Consider the following 21402-nt stretch of genomic DNA (forward strand, 5'->3'; position numbering starts at 1 on the left):
AATCAATCGTGTGTTCAAAGACATACTGCAAGCTGGTTTGATTGATTCGGTGCTTGGACCTAGTCTGTCAATCAATCAACCAACCAACCAACCAACCAACCAACCAATCAATCAAGAATCAATCAATCAATCAATCAATCAATTCAATCAATCAACAATCAACAATCAATCAATCAACAAATCAATCAATCAATCAGCCGAGGTTGTCAAAAACGAAGCAAGGATGACAGGATAAGTTTATCTTCATCACTTCAACATTTTTTCTCAATCAAAATAATATCAAAAATATACAATATTTTGAATTCTTTATATTTTTCTTCATAATCTAACACTCTCCATCCATCACATTGTGCATGGTATATTTATATCACATTACGAATGCTTCTGTTACGTATATAACATTTCCGAGTCCCGTGCTGGTATTCGAACCAACGGACCTTCTGATCCGAAGTCGGACGCCTTGTCCACATGACCAAAGACGTTAACCCCTTTCGCACTCTGACAAGGTAAGGATGCCATCTGTGGGATGACTCCACGTCCTGCTACACGTATATGCTATTTTGCAGCCGTCTGGGTCGACACTGTGGATAGCGAGGCCTATGAACCTCATACATCTGAGACCCGAACTTCCTGGTGGGACGCTGCAAATCAGGAATGTGCCAAATCTGACGGTCATCTTTTGTTCCTCAAACGGAGGGTGACGTAGATCGCGTGATAAACCAATAGATGAGCACAAGGAGTACTGGGTTGGTGGATTCCAATACTCGTACTTGAAATGGACAGGTGAGATAGTTAAATACTTATCAAATGTATCTTCATACTTCCCATCAACCAAACACAAATCTATATACACAAGGTTCGTATGTGTGCCTATATTTCTGTGGGCAAAACTGGCAAAACTCCTTGTATGAACGGCTCTTTATGTGGAATATAAAAAGTGCAGTCATTGGCGACGTACAACGTCACAAGCATAATGTTCGCCGAAACAAATTCTGCCGTTGTGAGTCGCCTATGGCTATGATCGTGTACATGAACTCGTTCTGACCAGCACATATGTCTGCACTCCATCTTTATCTATATTTCCACTTGAATGCTTAATCACTTTTCTATGTTTATTTCCTGCTTCAACCCTCTTAGAAGTTTACAATGTTATACAATGTGTGTGTATTTCTTTGTGTGTACATCCTTACCGCTTCCTCGAATCCATGACCTTCAAAACGTTTTGCTTTTTCTGAAAATAGTTTTATGTATATATTTTCAGAAGACGACACGAGGTACCACACGAGAGTCGGTTACATGTACCCTGCTGATGTCGTCACCCTTGTCACATTACAGTACAACTCTCCATCAACTTGCGATCGTAGCTGTGGAAACAATCATCGACTATATGGACTTCAGGTAAATATATGAACACGTTCAATAATCATGAAATGTCTGAGTCCCTTGTCCAGTATCACAAACATGTGTGTATGACTATAAAACAGTGATGTATAAAGCTAGATGTGGAAACAAACACCGGCTATATGGACTTATGACGACGTGCATGCGTGTATGTGGATGTGCCGCTGCTTGTACTAGCTCAGACTTAAGCTGGTTTTATAGTGCTAGCCCACTGAGATACCATGCCGCAGTGAAGCATGAATACCCCACTCAGACACATTATACTGACTCCGAGCCGACCAGTCCTTGTTGTACCCATTAATGCCGAGCGCCAGGCAGGGACCATATTTTAACGTCTTTGGTATGACGCGGTCGGGAAATCGGAGCCAACATGTACATCTAACATATACATCATAGAGCTTAATTCGGAGGAATAAACTACTACTATTTCAGTATCATTTTGTACATGGATAAGCTCATTGGCTGTTCTATGTCCACTGTAGCTCGATGTGGACGATCAGGACAGCGTCACTGTAGAGAGCAAACACATGCTTCGAGAAACGTCCCATCATTGCCGTCACTCACTAACGTGTCTACAAAACAATACCAATGAAATATCAAGGCACAAGTAGCAACATGTTTTTCCTCATACAGTATAATATTTTTAGCAATTCGTAATTATCACCAGACATGTATAGTGTTCTAACCTTAATGTCAAAGTAAATGTCATAGACAAACGCAGGTATCACGTGACCAACTAAAATTCAATACGTTCTGATTCAAACTTATAGGATAGAAATATGTTAATTTCATAGACATACACATAATCCCATCACAAACCTACTCATTCTCAACGTTCTGATTTTGCCAACGCATATTTTCTACGTAAGATAGTTCACGCTCAAAGTGAACTGTAAGCCCTGAAACACAAAAAATGTTACTGTTTTTGTGCTGTTTTTTGCATACACTTATGTCGCTTCCATTGTGAAGAAAAACACAGTGAATCAATGTAGATATAAAACATTCTACCACTTCGTGTACGGAAAACATCAACTATATCTACCAACAATATATTTGATAATAAGCGAAACCCTCAGATATCAACACCATGATGTCTCCAGGTGTCATAGTATCGATATGCGTTATTGAATTGTACCACCCAAACATTACATTGTCATGTTGGTAGATTAAATTGCCATGCTGGGTAACTGTGATCTGATTTAATGTTCTTTCTCAAGAGAACGTCTTGTTACTGTCTTGGATATGACCTCAAGAGGGACGGAATTGTTGTTGGATATACAAGCTCGGAGACCCGTTGTAGCGTTTATCACAACGAGCGGTGTGGTGATGATACGGTTATGAGTGTTTACAAAGGTAAGGCTACACCAGTTAAATCTTTAATCTTTTTCACCAGTTATCCTTTGTCGTTGTTATGTTTTGAAAAAAAGATAGTATTACTACACGTATATCAGACATCATTAGTTTCAAAGATAATGCCTCGAAACTGAAGTATTCATTCCATTTGAACTAGGAGTTTGATCCACACTCTGGTTGTTACTTGAATCCAGTTGATGAGAAGGGTATACACAAAGACCGGAAGGGTATTAATTTCAAAATATTTTAATAAGATGTATCATAATCTGCCTACACTGTGAAGGCAGAATGCATGCCTATTCCGGGTGGTGAGAACACCTGTTTCGATTTCGAGTCAGATGTCCCCTGTATATCAAATGTGTCGTGAGAGCCGTCTAAAATGTGGATTGGATGGTCCAAAAATCTGTGCCTTGGCTGTTTTGTTTTCGCAGGTTGTGGCACTTTCAGAAACAGTGTGTACACCCTTGCTGCATCCTCGTACTCATGTTCTTCAAGCCGAAAGTTTAACAAATATGAACACTGTTTCAGATTCCTACTACAGTTACTACAGGAGAGTCGGTTACATGTACGCTGGTTTTGTGACCCCGGTCACGTTAGCGGACAATTCTGCATTTAGTTGCGATCTGAGATGTGGAAACAGACATCGACTATATGGACTTAAGGTAAATATAAGTGACAGAAAACTTAAAATAATCAAATGAAATCTCTGAGTCCTTTGTCCGATTACACCGTAACACAAACATCCTTCCATAATCTTACGACAGCTTTGCTTCAATCGGTGTCTGCATTTTCATCTGACATGTACGTCTGTTGTGCAGACAAAAGAGGCGCGTTAATCGGACATCTATTCCCTCCATTGGTTCTGCGGAAGATACTGTGTCGTGTATGTGACGTCGTCACATAAGGTCCGCCCACTCATGTTTATTTATGATAACTGTGCACTTAAGACCATTGTAGGTTTAAGGGCGCAACATACGTCATCAATTGATGAACAACTACCATTTCAGAGTCATGTGTGTACGAATAAGATCACAGGCTGTTATATAACCACAATAATTCGAGATATTATTTGTCCAATGGGCGTCAATGCCTTTATTCACTAAGATGTAAAATATGAAAGTGAAATATCAGATCTCAAATAGCAACATGTTTCTCTTCTTACCGTTCAATTATATTTTTATTTCTAGCAACTTGAGGTAGATATAAGCGACAGAAAACGTTCAATCATTATAAGAACTACCTGAGTAGACTACATCATAATCGCATGTGTATGAAAATCATAAAACAGTGATGATACTAGGACCCGTCACAATCACGCAAAGCAGTGATGATACCAGAACCCGTCACAAGCACGCAAAGCAGTGATGATACCAGAACCCGTCACAAGCACGCAAAGCAGTGATGATACCGAATCCCGTCACAATCACAAAAGTGATGATACCAGGACCCGTCACAATCACAAAAGTGATGATACCAGAACCCGTCATAATCATAAAACAGTGATGATACCAGAACCCGTCACAATCACAAAATAGTGATGATACCAGGACCCGTCACAATCACAAAACAGTGATGATACCAGGACCCGTCACAATCACAAAACAGTGATGATACCAGAACCCGTCATAATCACAAAACAGTGATGATACCAGGACCCGTCACAATCACAAAACAGTGATGATACCAGAACCCGTCACAATCACAAAACAGTGATAATACCAGGACCAGTCACAATCACACAAACAGTGATAATACCAGAACCCGTCACAATCACAAAACAGTGATGATACCAGGACCCGTCACAATCACAAAACAGTGATGATACCAGGACCCGTCACAATCACAAAACAGTGATGATACCAGGACCCGTCACAGTCACAAAACAGTGATGATACCAGGACCCGTGGCAATAAAAGAAAACAGTGATGATACCAGAGGACCCGTCACAATACCAGGACCCGTCAAAAAAACAGTGATGATACCAGGACCCGTCTTAATCACAAAACAGTGATGATACCAGGACCCGTCACAATCACAAAACAGTGACGATACCAGAACCCGTCACAATCACAAAACAGTGATGATACCAGGACGTCACGTCACAAAACAGTGATGATACCAGGATCAGCGTCACAAAACAGTGATGATACCAGGATCAGCGTCACAATCACAAAACAGTGATGATACCAGGACACAGCGTCAGAGACCCCGTCAACAAAACAGTGATGATACCAGACCCGACCACCAGGCGTCACCAGAACCCGTCACACAAACAGTGATGATACCAGAACCCGTCACAATCACAAAACAGTGATGATACCAGATGATACCAGACCCGTATCCACAAAACGCCCAGAACCCGTCACAATCACAAAACGGTGATGATACCAGGACCCGTCACAATCACAAAGCAGTGATGATACCAGGACCACAAAGCAGTGATAAGATGCCAAATACAACAGAGACAAAGCAGTTAGACCAAGGGTAACAGAGACTACATTGAGAATGAAGAGAAGGGATTTACTATAATGGACCAGTTATCTTTAAAATGAACTGTGAGAAGTCAGATCGAGAATTTGTGAGATAATGTTACGAGTATAGGGAAAATATATCTTCACTTTTACCAGCGTGTGTTATTTAAATACGATGGAAAGTTACAGTTTAAGGTGTTATTCGATTAGATACAGTATCATATTATATACTAGCCACATAAAAAACTGTGCATTGTTAAAATATTATCCCAGTTGATAAGTACGATAACAATGTCAAGGTACATATAAACTTTAATGGAGGATCCTGAGACCATAACAAGTCGGGAGAATTTCAATAATTGAAAAGTCAATCACAATGACGTCACGAATCCACAAGCGGGACAGGGGTCAAACGACCATGTCACAAGCTCAATAACGAGTACTAGTATGTCCACCATCGGCATTGAGAACAGCAGTGCATCGACGACGCATAGACCCTATCAAACGTGCAAGGAAAGCTTGTGGGATGTCACGCCAGATTCTCTCAAGTTCTGTTGCAAGGTCAAGGACGTTATCTGGCGGATGAGGAAGACGGCGTAGACGTCGATCCATCTCGTCCCAAACATGCTCTATCGGGGAGAGATCCGGTGAATTTGCAGGCCAAGGCAGTAAGTCAACGTTATGGTGTTGCAAGAAATCCATAGCAACCCTTGCCGTATGAGGGCGGGCATTGTCCTGTTGGAATGTTAACCCAGGACCATGACGTTGCAGAAAAGGAATTGCCACAGGTTGAAGAATCTGATCCCTGTAGCCCACACCAGTTACGTTGCCCTGAACAATCACCAAAGGAGTTATTTGGCGTGCTGTTAATCCACCCCAAATCATCACGGAACCACCATCAAAGCGATTCCTCTCCAAGACACAGGCCTGTGCATAACGTTCTCCCACGCGTCTATAGGCACGTTGACGTCCATCACTATGGGAAATGTTAAACCTGGACAATATTTCTCCACCAAAACAAGGGTCTGCGGAAATGATTTCGGCACCACATTCGGCGAGCTTGTCGATGACGTTGTGTCAGGATAGGCCGTATGGCGGGGACGTAGTCTGATCCCGTGATGACATTAACGTTGTCGAACTGTGTTGGGGTGGATACGGCGAAGTCCTGGGATGGTTCGGGCAGTCATCACTGCAGTCTGAAACCTGTAATGGCGAAGATGGGTCACCCTTATCCATCTGTCCTGTCTTAGCGTTGTTACACGTGGACGTCCAGAACGTGGCCGATCGATGTCGTCATTTGTGTTCTGGAAGCGTCTCACCAGGGCAGAAATGGTGTTCCGGTGGCAGTGGAAATGTGCAGCCACTTGTCTTTGAGACATTCCCCACGGACCATCCCAATGGCCTCATGACGTTGTGCGGACGTGAGCCTTGGCATGCTATGCGTTTTTGAACGGTCGCAAGGGCAGGGGTTGAGCTTTCCAAAGTGACAGTATTGTGTGGCATTCATTTGCTCTGTTTCTCTTTCCCGGAATGCGTGCAACAACGTTTTGCACGTCTCAAGGACGAACCCACTGACGTCACGGAATGTGGCACGTGCATGCATGTTGGGTACATGTCACTAATCTCTGAGTTTAAATCCTTATGTGTCTACACAGGTTTGATAAATTTAGATTTTAAATTTTTGTATGCACAGTTTCTTTATGTGCCTAGTATATATATAAATGTTGAATGAGTATAAAGTATGAAGCATCTCACAGAAGCTTCTATCAAAACTGCAGCACGTTCAAAACACAGCCGCCAGAATCATCTCCAGAACTTCTAAACCCTCTCATATCGCACCTGTCATGAAAGACCTGCACTGGCTTCCTGTCAAATCAAGAACTGAATTTAAATTATTGTGTTTTATTTACCAATATCTCCATGCCGCAAGTCCAGAATGCCTACAGGAACTCCTTGCCCCTTACATCCCAGAAAGGCAGCTGCCCTCTAGTGTGGAACTCTCCCCTTTTCCCATAGAATCAGCAGTTTACTTTTCACCATTCAATCGTTTGCTGAAGACCCACCTGTTTTCCTCTCATTACAACTAACTTTATTTCCTCCCTGAACATATGAATATAATTGTAAAATGGCAGCGTTTTGAGCATGTGCCTTGTACATGGAAAAGGCGCGTTACAACTGCACATTTATTATTATTATTTTAAAAATCTATTCCTAAAGGCAAGAAACTTATGGATGTCAACTTTCCAATGTCATCTACCAATTACCTCCTGGTTTCCCTTGTTATCTCATAACTGTTGTTGTTTTAACATGTACATCTATAGCTGTCTGTTCCTAACTTTCATTCACCTGATGAAGGAGTAAGGATATACTCCGAAACGTTGTGTCCATCACATTAAAGAAGTTGACATCCATAAAATTCTTGCCTTTATGTGTATCACTTCTAAATGCCATTCAAAGAAATCTATTCCTCTTTTACACATAATCTAGCTCACAGACCGCTTGCCTTCTGGAGTTTCACGTTTGTGACCTCTGGTTGTTCATTCATGTCAAATGTGTATGCTGCATTAAAACCATATGTAGGCACGGTTGTCAAAAAGTGAGTAATTGTGGCTAAGCTAATAATATCGTTCACCCACCTTGGCCTGGCCCGGCCGGCTCGACTCCCAAGTTAATCCCTTGACCAAGGGATATCACTTTTTTCGATACAGAGAATACAATACCTTCTTGTAGATAGCGCCACCGAGAAATATCAAGGCTCTTTATCCCTTCCTACAGGTCCCTCTAGTATATATTTTTGGCAACTTCGAATTTTCACTGGACAAAACTAGTGTTTTAACGGTCATTTCATTGATGAACACAGGCATCTTATGAAAATCTCAAATTCCATACGTTCTGATTTGGCAAATTAGTTTGTTAATAATAGTCCAGGTCATGTTTCAGAATTACATTCTCTGTTGTTGTAGTGCTCATAATTCATTCCAATTGTAAACTGAACACCACATAAATGGTACATGTGTCTATCCACAATGCATGTATATGTAAGCAAAGCATTCAAATACCTGCAGTAATGACCCCCAGAAGCTTGGTCAAATGTTGATATTATGCATGCAAACCAATCCGTATTCAGTTCTAGCCTCCTAATATCATGCCGTGCCATGTCATCATAAACTTAACCTTGTTGCCGGTTCAAACAACTTTGTTATGGAAATTGTGTAAATGTGATCTGATAAAATTATATCTTTACCCAAGGGAACATCCTGTTACTGTCTTGGCTATTATGTAAGAGCTTACACCATTACTGGAGGAGACAAGCCGGGGATCCGATGTCCAGGTGATTACGACGAGCGGTGTGGCGATGATTCGGTTTTGACTGTGTACAAGAAAGGTAAAGCTAGAAATACTTGTCATTTGCTTGTCTTATTATGGTCATGATCTGAAATATAATCCTCAAATGTTAATTGTTATCAGATTTTAATTTTACAGGTAGCAACAAAATGAGTAAATGGAAGGATACACAGAACTTTATCGTGATGACTGATTAGTTTAGTATGGTTGTTACTGATATGTTCGCCTTAAAGGTTCCTTTCATCATGTACAAAATGATATAAGGATGACATCGATTGTCAACATGTTTACTGTCAGTACATTTCACCGATACAAAATGAAATCTTGGTATGCGTCACTGTAGATAGATAATGTGTATGCAATGAAACATTGTGAACTCGAAAAATCAGTGTATGGCCCTGATTAAAACGCCATAAGCAGTACAATGCATACCAACTCTGAGCCCTTTACATTCACTATTGTGTCCTACATGGTGAAACCATATCCGTGGCATCGAGGAAAACCGTCTTTCTGCCACTCGGCCTTAACGGTTTGGTTTGGTTCTTCTTAACGCCGCGCTTAGCAATATTCCAGCTATATTGCGGCAGTCTGTAAATAATTGAGTGTGGACCACACAATCCATTGATCAATATCGTGAGCGTCGATATACACAAATGGGATGCGATACATGTGTCAACCAAGTCAGCGAGCCTGACCCCCCGATTCCGTTAGTCGCCTCTTACCACAATCATGGGATGTTGAAGGCCAATTCTAACCCGGATCTGCATGGGTCGGCTTTAAGGGGAAACAAAAACTTGCAAGCATGGTGTAAGTATAATATATCAGGGTCTTGTATCCATCTGGCATGGTGTCTCACTTTGCTATCACGATCCAATATCCGACTAAGTCTAGACTAGTACCACTAGACACGCAAACGCACACGAAACATCATCCACGTATATAAAATCACTGATCTTGAACTCGACATTATACCACGATTCATGCAGAGTTTCAATGTTCAAAGATAAAGTTTGAATCGTACACAGTTGATAATACTCTTATCTAATAACATGCAAGATGTTTAGACTACCTATAGTCATAAAAAAATTACAGGCACTGATATTCTCGTGTTTGACATCATATAAGAACTCGTTCAAGGGTAAATCATGTGACGGGGTGTCGTACATTTAATGAGTTGCCTGAGAGATTAGTTCTTGAAATGAGGAATGGTATTTCCTTTAAAACTCTCAACTTAAATGCTTAAGCTTGTTTTTGTGGTTGAATAACGAGTCATTGTCTTGATATAATTACAGATGCCTTAGATGTACCTCTCTCACTGAATGGAAAGTGTGGTTACGTAGAAAAGTATTTGGCTAGGAATGGATACGACTACTCATTTTATCTCTTGATGAAAACTGTGACAACAAGAGACCATACGTATGCGCAGCAGCCACAGGTGAGAATATTCATAATCAGAATACATTAATATACAAGCGAAGGAATCTCATCGCATGTGACTATGTTATAATTCTGTTAACATATCTTGGCCTACTTTTGGAATACAGCACCACAAACTTCACAAATTACGTCACAATACCTTATGGCGCAATTTGTGAAACTTTGTTACCGATGAAGAAGAAGAAATATCGTGTATTGCTGTTTCACATGCTGAATTACAATAAAAGGCATTTCATTAAATTCAGGGATTTAAAAACAGCATCCGGCCATATGGTCTATGAGACACAAATAACACAGTCACTGATAATAAAGTCCCACCAACATATACAAATACGCAAGCCCAAACATACATAGTACATACACGCGCGCGCGCGCACGCTCACACACATACACAAACACACACATTCACGTTCTTACACTTATAAACATAACATATATAAAAAGCAAACATGGTGGCAAATGAATGCTGACATTATTGATAATAGAATAAACTATTCTACCGAAATATATATTTCGGCGCCTAAACATAGTATGGAGGAGTGCGGCAAGGGGCTTTACGAACTGGTTATTAATAAGTAAAAATACCATTTTGTCTACTGCTGACATAGATGGGAATAAAGGATGGACACTTGTTATTTCTTTCCAAAGATTATATCTGAGATCTGAATAATAATCACAGTTAACCAGAAAATGTAATTCGTCCTCAACAGCTTTGCTAGTACAGTTAGTACAGACCCTTTCATGAAGGGGAGACTTCGGACGAGATTATCTACCCAGTTCTACCTCTAAGGACAAAGTGCCACAACGGAATTTACTCAAGATACTACGATGTGATCTAGGTAGAATTATTTCAACATAAAGATCTACCTGTAATAAATCATTAAAAAGACGATCAAACTGAAAACATTGTTCTACCTGTAATACATCTTTAAAAAGACGACAAGTACGTAATTTATTTCCATTGTCTTGCCCTTTATCATTCCAAAAGCCTTTAGATGTTCTTTAGCAACAACAACCCCTAATGTGAAATTCTAAATAGGTCAATCATAGGTAAATGAAAACTAACTAATAACTTATGAACTCCAATATACCAAGATCACCACTGTTGTACGGAAGGTTTACGCCAAAAACGAAGAACCTCAATGTTTTGCTTAGAATACTGAGAAACCCAGCCCATTTTGCCACGAACTGCTAAATTTGGGGGTTTGCTACCGACTGCTAAATAGAATCTAGCTACATTAATACAACTATACTACCGTGTTCCCCAAACACCATATGACAGAATGGGCTGAACAAGATCATCATATAACTTATTGTTAACTTTATAATCCATACCATCAACTTACAAAGCATCACACCCACTGTTAGCAGACTTAGCTATTTCCTAAGCAGTAAAATGTAAATCAAGATTCTCATGCAGCCACAGCACTTGTAAGCTCAATGACCTCACTACCCAATGAAAACACAAACTCTGCGCGTTTAACAGAACAAGCACGGTAATGTACAACTTCAACCAAGATCATCCAACGTGTACACCATCCAGCAACACAATCTAGCATACGCTGTGAAGATTGCTCATCAGATACAATCAAAGCAGCACCATCAGCATAAAACAATGAGCTCAACATATCTCCATCAACAATTATACCACAATGTAAACTGTCTATTTTGTTAGCTAGATCATTAATATAAACTGAAATAAGTGTCGGCGACATGTCACAAAACCAGGGGCGTAGCTACCATTGTAAAAGAAAGGTCCGGGCTTACACATGATTGTATACTAAAAAAAGGTTGGACAAGCCCCTAGTACTATCTAAATATAAAGCTTTGCAACCTATCGGGCTTACACCAAAACAATTGGCTTGCTACGCGCCTGAAAACACAACCTTAACGTACACCCGAGTTTACATCAAACACATCAGTGAAGCTATCATTAATACGAACTCGTGATAACGTGCCATTATTTACCAAAAACAATGCTCTATGGCGTCTAACTGTTGCTGGGTTATCGAGTGTGCTTCAGTTCTCAGTGTTCTGTCGTCTCCATACGCATTGTCATTATGTAAGCCGTGCGTTGTAGGGAGTTTGTGTGGCAAACAGACGGTGGCTGTGCTACCAATGTTGCGAATTACTGAATGAATAATAAAGAAAATAAAATAGAACATTAATGACTCAAAATAATTTTGGTATGAACTGAACTATTTAAATAGAAAGAAAGAGTAGTTTCACGCAAGAGTGGTTTCAACACTTCAGAACATTGTTTTCAGGCGAAAATGTAGATAATGAGAGAAATACTGAAAGTGATGATCATGCTTTTTTTGTTAAATAATAACCCAAACAAATTCTTTGACTTTCCAATATCCAGAGAAAATATCTTAGATGGCATAAACATCCGTAAACTCAACTACTACCTTATCTTTGGTTAGTTGTCAATCTGATGTCAGAAAGAGGGACATTTCCTACCGCCTGTTCTGTTAGGATAATAGTTCCTCTACACAAGCAAGGTAACTTGAACAATGTTGATAACCACAGGGGAATCACACTGTTAAGCATATTTAGTAAAGTTTTCACCTCAGTCATCAACCAAAGATTATTTTCTTTTAGAAACATGAATAAATTAATTGAATCCCAGGCTTGATTTAGACAGGGATATACAGCAATTGATGACATGTTTATATTACAGAGTGTGATACTATGATATTAAAATACTAAGTACCCTTATTCAATAGGGGCCGCCATATAGCTGTAATATTGCTGAGTGCGACATAAACTAAACTCACTCACTCACTCAATAGAGATACATGTAATTAGACCGGAAACTAGCGATATGTGCATGTCAATATTACGTTTATGTGAATGATATAAACCATACTTCAATGGTTCAATTCTACAGTTTTATCATGCACATATCAGAAGGATTTTAGGCTCAAAACGTTTTGATTACCCCTCGTGGTATCGAGGGTAACAATGCTAATGGCATTGGTCCTCAAAGACGTAACTGACAATATCGATGATTCGAAAATCTGAACATAAATGCCGGCTTTTTGATAAAAAACACTGATTCTCTAACTGACTCAGCTGCGCTTCCAGGGAGATATCTGGGCTGCTTATAGAGACAGCAACGGCTGTAGATGAGCTTATCCAACATTTCAGCGCCTAGATCACCTAAACCCCATTTTCTGCACTTTCAAAAGTTTAATCTGTAAAAATATCCTAATGATAACTGATATTACCCATATAGTATATTATATATAATAATATATTACAAGTCTATAGTGAATATGATAATAAACGTCAAACACACTAAGATGATGTGTTTGAAAATCTAAAGGAAAGTACATAAGTAATGCAAATCCGCTAATTTCATCTGAGAGTATTATTATGGCAATAAACTGATGAAAATATTAAACTCCATTTGGGCCTTTGAGCATTGATCCATCCTAATTCGAACTATCATCACAGTTTCTATTCTTTAATCGATTAGTTGTCGATCGCGATCAATCTCTGTGGAGAGGATCTTGTATAAAATCATTTCCTAAGTTAGAAGTACATGTATACTGATAGTGATTGTCTACAGCGTTTGCTATTATCATAAATATTATTGTTCAGAGGGTCTGTGGTGAGTTAGCCTAGTGGATAAAGAGTTCTCTTCTTACTCCGAAAACCCGGGTCCCGTGACGTGAAATTGCTGGAATATTGCTAAAAGCGGCGTAAAACCAAACTCACTCACTCACGTGTCCTTAGTTTAAACAGAATACATGGAAATGTTAATGTCAAATGGTTTACTACTGTTAACGTGGCCGACCCGCATCTCCTACTCCGATACATTACTATTAGATGCCAAAACAAATAGATACTAGGTAGTAGGTCTAGTGGCTGTGGGTGAGGTTTGACGTTATGTTGGGAATGACTGACTGTATATTGTGACACTTGTACCTTTTAGGTTGTTTTGGGGTCCGGTGTATAAAGACAACGCCAAGGACATGGGAACATGCATATAGGAGCTGTACATTGGCTAAACCTACCTACTCAAACATCCGGTATATTCAAAGAAATCGTCCATATTGGATTGGTTTGGAAAGATCCGTAGAAAGTAAATGGATTAACGGTAAAGTACGATGAAGAATATGTATTAATAATTCGTTTCTGTTTCTTATGATTGGACGTACTAACAAAATTTAGTTTACTGAATCTGTCGGTATGCATGAAATCAAACTGTGTTAATTATATCATCTTAATTATAGATAAATATTATCTGTAAAATAACCTTGACTTTTGTATATTTTTATGACGTACCTAGTATATTTAGTCAATTAAAGACTGAAAATATATGACTGAAATACGTCATATCTTGCTTTATAAGGAAAACATATGAAAGAAACAGTGGCAACGGTGTCTTAAATAGAAAAAGCTGGAATTGTTTCTATTTTCTATGTAAATTACTTCCCTTTAGCACTGAATGAAAACTACTAAAATCATATCGTATCTTAACAGGGACACCAACTCAAAGCAACAGTGACAGCTATTACCAAGACCGGCGGTGTCTTGGTGTGCGTAGCAATGGTTCATCCTTGCTCTTCTACTGGTACAATTGTAGTCGTCGGCTTCCAGCTCTTTGCAACACAGGTAAAACACTTCAACCATCATGGACTCTTGTCAAACAACAAACACAACAGGCCATGATTTAACTTACCATCTAATTACTTTTACAGTAAAACGTGAATCAACGCCATTGATAGGTGAAACTACGTCAACAGTACAGCCATCGACAAAAGTGCTACGGGCATCGACACATCGTTCTTCAGCTGTGACAATATTTCCGGCGTCGACTCCTGAACCGACAGTCTCAACTCCGACGGATTTCTCACCAACCGACCCTACACCGACATCTGGAGAACGTACCACCTCTCATCCCGTGAAAGGTTTTGTTAACAAAGGAACAGACAATGGAGAAGATCACCCAACTGGGTTTACAGGTACCGCCGTTTATGAATGCATAATCATCAATTAAGTTTCTTGGTTCACTGCAACAGTGTTAATAATCATGAATAGTGCATACATTCTCAACGGTATTATACGTAAGGTGAAAACAAATAAGTCTCATATGTTGGTGGTATAACTCAAAATGACATCCGACTGTGTTTTGTATGCGTCTGTCCTTCCGGTCTTTTTAAATTACTGTGGGAGGGTAGGGCCAATTATTCAATCATTTGACCTGTCAGGTTTAAATGAGTATTCAATAAGTTCGTACTATGACTAAGCAATAAACTCTAATCTGGTAAATGTAACTCATACTCCTCGACCATCTCTAGCACAGTTACTGGACGCAGGTACCCTAGCGGTAGAAGGCGATGGAAAGTTCGGAAAATTCGACCAGAATTATCCATATGTCTTACCCAGATCCTAATGATTTCGTATCTGCAATGTTGTCATGTGACGGATACCCGGATGCATTTCGCGGACGTGTCCGGTCGTCTACTGTCAGGAATCGGAATCATCCATTTGGTTTTGTGTCATATCTACGAAACATTTACATATTCGCATATAGAAACAACAATGTTTCATCTGATAAGAAAAAATAACTTTACTAGCTGTCACAATACGCTAGTGAGAGAGCGAGTGTCAAAAGCGTGATCAGCGCAGTTCCAAATAAAACATGAACTATAGTCCAAGTTGGGATAAACGTTCGGCTCTTACAGGGTGATAGGAATGTGAGGAATTCGTTGATTTTATAGTAATTTCACGAACGGAAATGAATGAAAGCGTTTTAAGGCAACACACACTTGAATTACCTTCATGCCCTTGTAATTACCTTAAGACATTCTTGCATGTTGGACAAGTGCAGTTATAATGCTCTCTGCTAAGTATTCTCCCATTTATTTCAGTGATCTACATAGTGGGTGCAGTGGGTGTCCTGGCGGTGGGGATTGTTATCACCCTGGTTCTTGTGTTCTTGAAAAGGTGGGTATACAAATCATGTGAGGGGATGGGGTTTTTTGTTGTGCAATCAAAATCACAATATTTTAATAACAATTAGTTAGTCTATCCAATAGGAAACAATGCCTCACAGTGTGTCGATGAATGAGTAGCACCATATTCTACAATTGATTGAAAAATTATAATTTATTTATTGTGATGACCATATTCGAATTTCAAGTTCATCGTGACTGTGTATCCTATACACGTGTATACATGCTAGTGGATGGATTTATAACTTATTCATGCACGATCCTTTCTTTAGACAAAGGCGCTACTGTTTCAAGTTGGAAGACGAGAGAGAAGATGGTGTCCATTATGACAGAGGTGTAGAAAACCGATCTTATTCTCCTGCTGGTCCAGGGTCACAAAGTGCCGCAAATGAAGAAGCACATCCTTCTCCAGCACGAACTGAAAGGAAAGCCCCTATGTCAACAAAGAAGTCAAATATTCCTAATGAAAATACCGTCAGCAACAACGGTTTCAAACAAGACGAAAGTGTTAACAACGTCCCGGACGAAACGTCTCCTGCAAAGCCATCACGAACTGGACACCTAAATGTAAGGAAAAGCACCGCTGCCGATCCTTCTGACAAAGGAGCATGTTTTGAGGACGAGGGTCAATACAACGTCCTACACGGGAAAGTGTTTGCAGGGGAAAGTAACTCTGGAATGTATGGTCACCTTGGTCAAGGTGTAGGTGATGTGGAGTATGATACAACAAGGCATGTGCAAAATACAGGACGGTTCAACGATACATACAACCACATTGGCCCGAACAAGGAACCTAACGCTGATGATGAAGGTCAATATAATGTGTTACGCAGAGAACGACCCCAATCAGCAGCTGATGGCAGTACAGGAATATATGACCACGCAACAACCAGTGCAGACCAACGGAGCAAGGCCCCAGCCGTACAAAGACCGAGTCACCAAGTGGTGGATGACATATACAGTCACGTTGACAGAGCCAGCAAGAGACCGATGCAAGATAAAGTCGATATCACGATGGAAGGCAAGGAATATAAACGTGATGACGCAAAGAACATTGGTAAAGTGGACGTTGAGTGTGGCAGCGCAGGTGTTTTGGATGGTAACAGTACAGAACACGTGTACGGTAACACGGGGGAGATAATCGGTCCCTGCAATAGACCGCGATGTGTTGAGGATGAAGCCGACTATTATAACATTGACTCAGTACGAGAGTCCAAGCTGGGCAGTACGTCAAAGGAAGACGAGGAGGTCGGAAACAACGTATACAGTCTTGCACATGGATTTTCTGACAAATAAAACTGGGAGTGAGTATGGTTTTAAGCCGCTTTTAGCAATATTCCAGCAATATCACGGCGGGGGACACCAGAAATGGGCTTCACAAATTTTACCCATAAGGGGCATCGAACCTGGATCTTCGGCGTGACGGACACTTTATCGATTTGGCTACCCCACCGCCCGGCCTATTATGGAACATATTTAAGGTAAAAGGGAGGTATTTGTTTTACTGTTTGTTTACTGGTTGTAGGAAGCCTACACCTGTATTTACACTTGACACAATGTATCCCTGTAAATTTAATGTGCTTAAATGTATGTATAGCGACGTGGTACCTTCTTTTAAGCTTTGCTTTCGTACTATACAGATCTATTTGACAAGTCATGAAGTGTTAGTTAAGGATGTATGCTCTCACTGTTACTGTTTTACATGGACATACATAAGCTGGAAAGTGTTATGAAGGTGATGGCACTCATGGTATCTTCATTGATTGTGATATTGGTGAAATATACTGAGAGAAACAAATAAAGGATCAAAGGAAAATTCAAGCGTTCCTTTATTATTTTCCAGTTTTCATCAGCACAGCGCTATTCAAAGCTGTTGATGAAAACTGGAAAATATTAAAGGAACGCTTGAATTTTCCTGTGATCCTTTATTTGTTTCTCTCAGTATATGTTTGCTCTTATTTGCAGATAATGTGTCAATACTTGCTGATTCTGTTATAAATCTGCAAAAAAATATAACTACTTTTGAAAGGTACTGCTACACATAAAAATAACAGTAAACTTCAATAATTGTAATATTATGGTATTTAAAAACGGAGGACCTCTATCATAATGTGAAAATGGTTTATTAATGGTGAACAGATAGAAGTGGTGTGATGCTATAAATATCTTGGTGTCGTAATTTCATTTCGAAGTACATTCACTTAAGCATGTTGTACTTTAGCTAAACAGACAAACAGTGCTGTAGTAACTATAAAAATATTGTTCAAATATCCAGACGTAAACTTTAATACATATTTTATATCATTGATTGTAAAATCATAGCTCTACCCATTTTGCGATATGGTGCACAAAAATGGTATACAGAAGAAATGCAAAGCATTGAAATTGTAAATATTAAATATTGTTTATATACTTTGAAAATAGGAAACAGATCTTCAAATACTGCGGTATTAGGTGAAGTGGGAAGAATGTAGGAAAATGGGAGGGTAACTAAATATTGGATTAGGCTAATATGAATGCCTCTAGGCAAATATCCAAAACACTGTTATTTCACGCAGTGTAAATGTGATTAATTAAATTGCAAGATGTACATTGTTTGGTTATAGATTTCGTAATGTATGATTGCTACACAAATGTATGCTAGTGTCCAATGATCATGACTTGACCGTCTATACAATTTCTCTAATCAAGCTTTAAGACGAACACCATCTCCTGTTTATATAGGCAGCTTATACGCACTTAAATCATAGGGGTGGGTATTGCAGAGAATTTTCATATTGCGATATATTGCGATGCGGAAGCATTTATTGCGATATGTATTGCAATATATTGCAAGGATTATTTCTTTAACAAAAACTACTTATAATCGAGTTAATGCTTGATTATAAGCAAAAACACAACAAAATCACTATGATTGATTAACCGTTTATAAAAAATTTAATCATGACAAAATAAAAATGTAATTAACATTTGGCACTAATGAAACAGGGAAAAGAACAATTCAAAAAACAGAAATATCCGAAGATTTCCGAGTGTTACGAAGTTTTCCGAATGCATGTCAAAATACCGGTTTTCGATCAGCGTATCGCAATATAATACCTATCGTTTTCATGTCTGAACCTGTAAATACCGGTAAACCGGTTATATTGCGCAGCCCTAGTAAATCATGATATTTGCCTTTGTTTTAGTATGAACATCCTACCATGCACAAGCTTGTTTTGTTACTCACAACAAATGAGTGTTTTACTCCAGATGGCTCATTACTAAGAAGAATTATCTAAACTTAGAAACTCCAAACCAATATATACAGTATATGTAAATAGACGAGTCCAGATTGGCTCGGATTGTTCCATGTTTGTTAGTACAATGCCCGTGCACGTGATAAACGTGAAAGACCTGCATCACCTCGGATGTTCTTCTCACATCAAGCTGAAACCCCGTGATACAACTGAAATGCCATTCAAAGCTGCTACAAACACAGTCCACTCACTTAAAGAAGAGTTTTGTATGGATGTCAGCGTCTTTATTATGATGAACACAACGTGTCGGAGTATATCCTGATGAAGGAGTAAGGATATACTCCGAAACGTTGTGACTCGTTGTGACACCGATAAAAACTCCCTTCCTTATGTGTATCACTTCTAAATGCCATTCAAAGACCTAACCCACTCTTTCAGTTACAAACTATAATTTTAATGTTTTGTCAATTTACAGCTTGTATATTCAGCAGTATTGCTTTATGTTACCCCTTAAACATGCCCGTTGAATGATGTGAATAGTCCAATATTACTATATGTTTATTACCATATTTCTGATTCTGTAGGTGTATATATAATAGTTAAAAGTATTAAAGACTTCATGTGGATGTAATAGTCAACCATTCCTTTGAGCTACGCTTCCAAACTACATATTTTTATTTAGATACGGAACATCTTTTCAAAGATGACACTTGTCATGTGTTAATGTAGCTGTGAATTCTTCAGTGACAGAATTAATCACAAAATATAAAATCATCAATATCTTGCTAAAGAGGTAGGCTGAATACAGGTACAATGTGATTCTGTAGATTACTCTGTTTTCCCCATGTACTTTGTTGTATGTTAGACATTTTGATTTGTTTTTTCTTTTGTCAGCTTATTTAACATTTTCATATTTCCTTGTGTTTACTTTTGCATGAATTGATGTTTTCTTTTCTACACTTTGGTTTAGTTACATGTCTAATCAACACATTTTGTATTGTTATAAATTGAACGTATTGAATAAAGTAAGTTAGCATGCATTTTAACTTATTTTAAAATATTTGTTTGCTCCAATGTCCGTTATTCTTGTAATTTGTACAGACAAACACATGTAAATATACAATAGGACTGTTGTTTATCCTTCCTCTTCAACGCACTAAAGTATAAAATTATGTTATTTATATCATGTGTCTATTCAATCTTTAAATTTGTATTTTCTTTTACATCGAATAAAGAGTTTTATTGTTATATGTTCGTGTACAGAATCACAATTATCGGTGTAAAACAATTGAATAGCATGCTTGTGAGATTTGCCAGGGAAATGGTAATTTACAAGCAGTCCAGGGCCTAGATTTTCGAAGCTCTCTTAGCCCTAAGATAGTCGTAAGTGTCATACATTAACATTAACTTACGACTATCTTGGCGCCTAAGAGAGCTTCGAAAATCTAGGCCCTGGGCCTCCACAAAGCCACCGTTGCTCCAGGACTTTAACACACACATACTACAGGCAGGCATAGCTGTACTGTCGCTGTGTAAAACAGTGCCCAGCATAATCACAAAATACCTTTGAGGTAATCATCATGACAGAGTTTGGGGGAACCCAAACCATCGAATTTTATACCAGTATTGGCTGGTGTGAGGAAGTCAATGAGGTTTAGCTTTATAGTTGTCAAAACCACAGACATAAAAAGTATTAAGTATTTTACAAACAAGTTATAATTTTTCATCTTTAACCATTTAACGTTTTCTCAGGAGCAACACAAAATGATTATAAAGAGTGATCTCATTTTATCCAGATCGGCCGGAATAAATGAAATTGAAATGTCGGGAATTGCCAAACGGGTAATTTTTCGGAATTAACCAACATATTTTGCATCTTAAAATGATTGAAGATTGCTAACAAGAAAGCGAGGTTTAAAGTGTTTAAAGCGAGGGTCGAACTGTGAAGTGCATTCTATTAACTCGTACATCTTCAACTTTTATGAAACCCGTGAAGATCCCGTTTAGAACTGGTCTTCGGCAACCCATGCTTGTCGTAAGAATCGACTACCGGGATCGGGTGGTCAGGCTCGCTGACTTATTGACACCTGTCATTGCATTCCAATTGTGTAGATCGATGCCCATGCTGCTGATCACTGGATTGCCTGGTCCAGACTCGATTATTTACAGATCGCCACCATATAACAT

At 39.1% G+C, this 21402-nt stretch overlaps 1 protein-coding gene across 1 annotated transcript; it reads left to right on the plus strand.

Moving 5' to 3' along the window:
- The first annotated feature begins 13953 nt into the window (after positions 1 to 13953).
- On the plus strand, positions 13954 to 17812 carry LOC124286355. The gene is made up of 5 exons (XM_046722722.1): positions 13954 to 14115; positions 14502 to 14633; positions 14720 to 14983; positions 15893 to 15968; positions 16249 to 17812. Exon 5 carries the CDS (start codon positions 16412 to 16414, stop codon positions 17270 to 17272), a length of 861 nt encoding a protein of 286 aa, XP_046578678.1. The 5' UTR covers positions 13954 to 14115; positions 14502 to 14633; positions 14720 to 14983; positions 15893 to 15968; positions 16249 to 16411; the 3' UTR covers positions 17273 to 17812.
- Positions 17813 to 21402: the final 3590 nt, after the last annotated feature.

Source organism: Haliotis rubra, unplaced genomic scaffold, assembly GCF_003918875.1.
Source record: "Haliotis rubra isolate DU_JTF1 unplaced genomic scaffold, ASM391887v1 Scf380, whole genome shotgun sequence".
NCBI lineage: Eukaryota > Metazoa > Mollusca > Gastropoda > Lepetellida > Haliotidae > Haliotis > Haliotis rubra.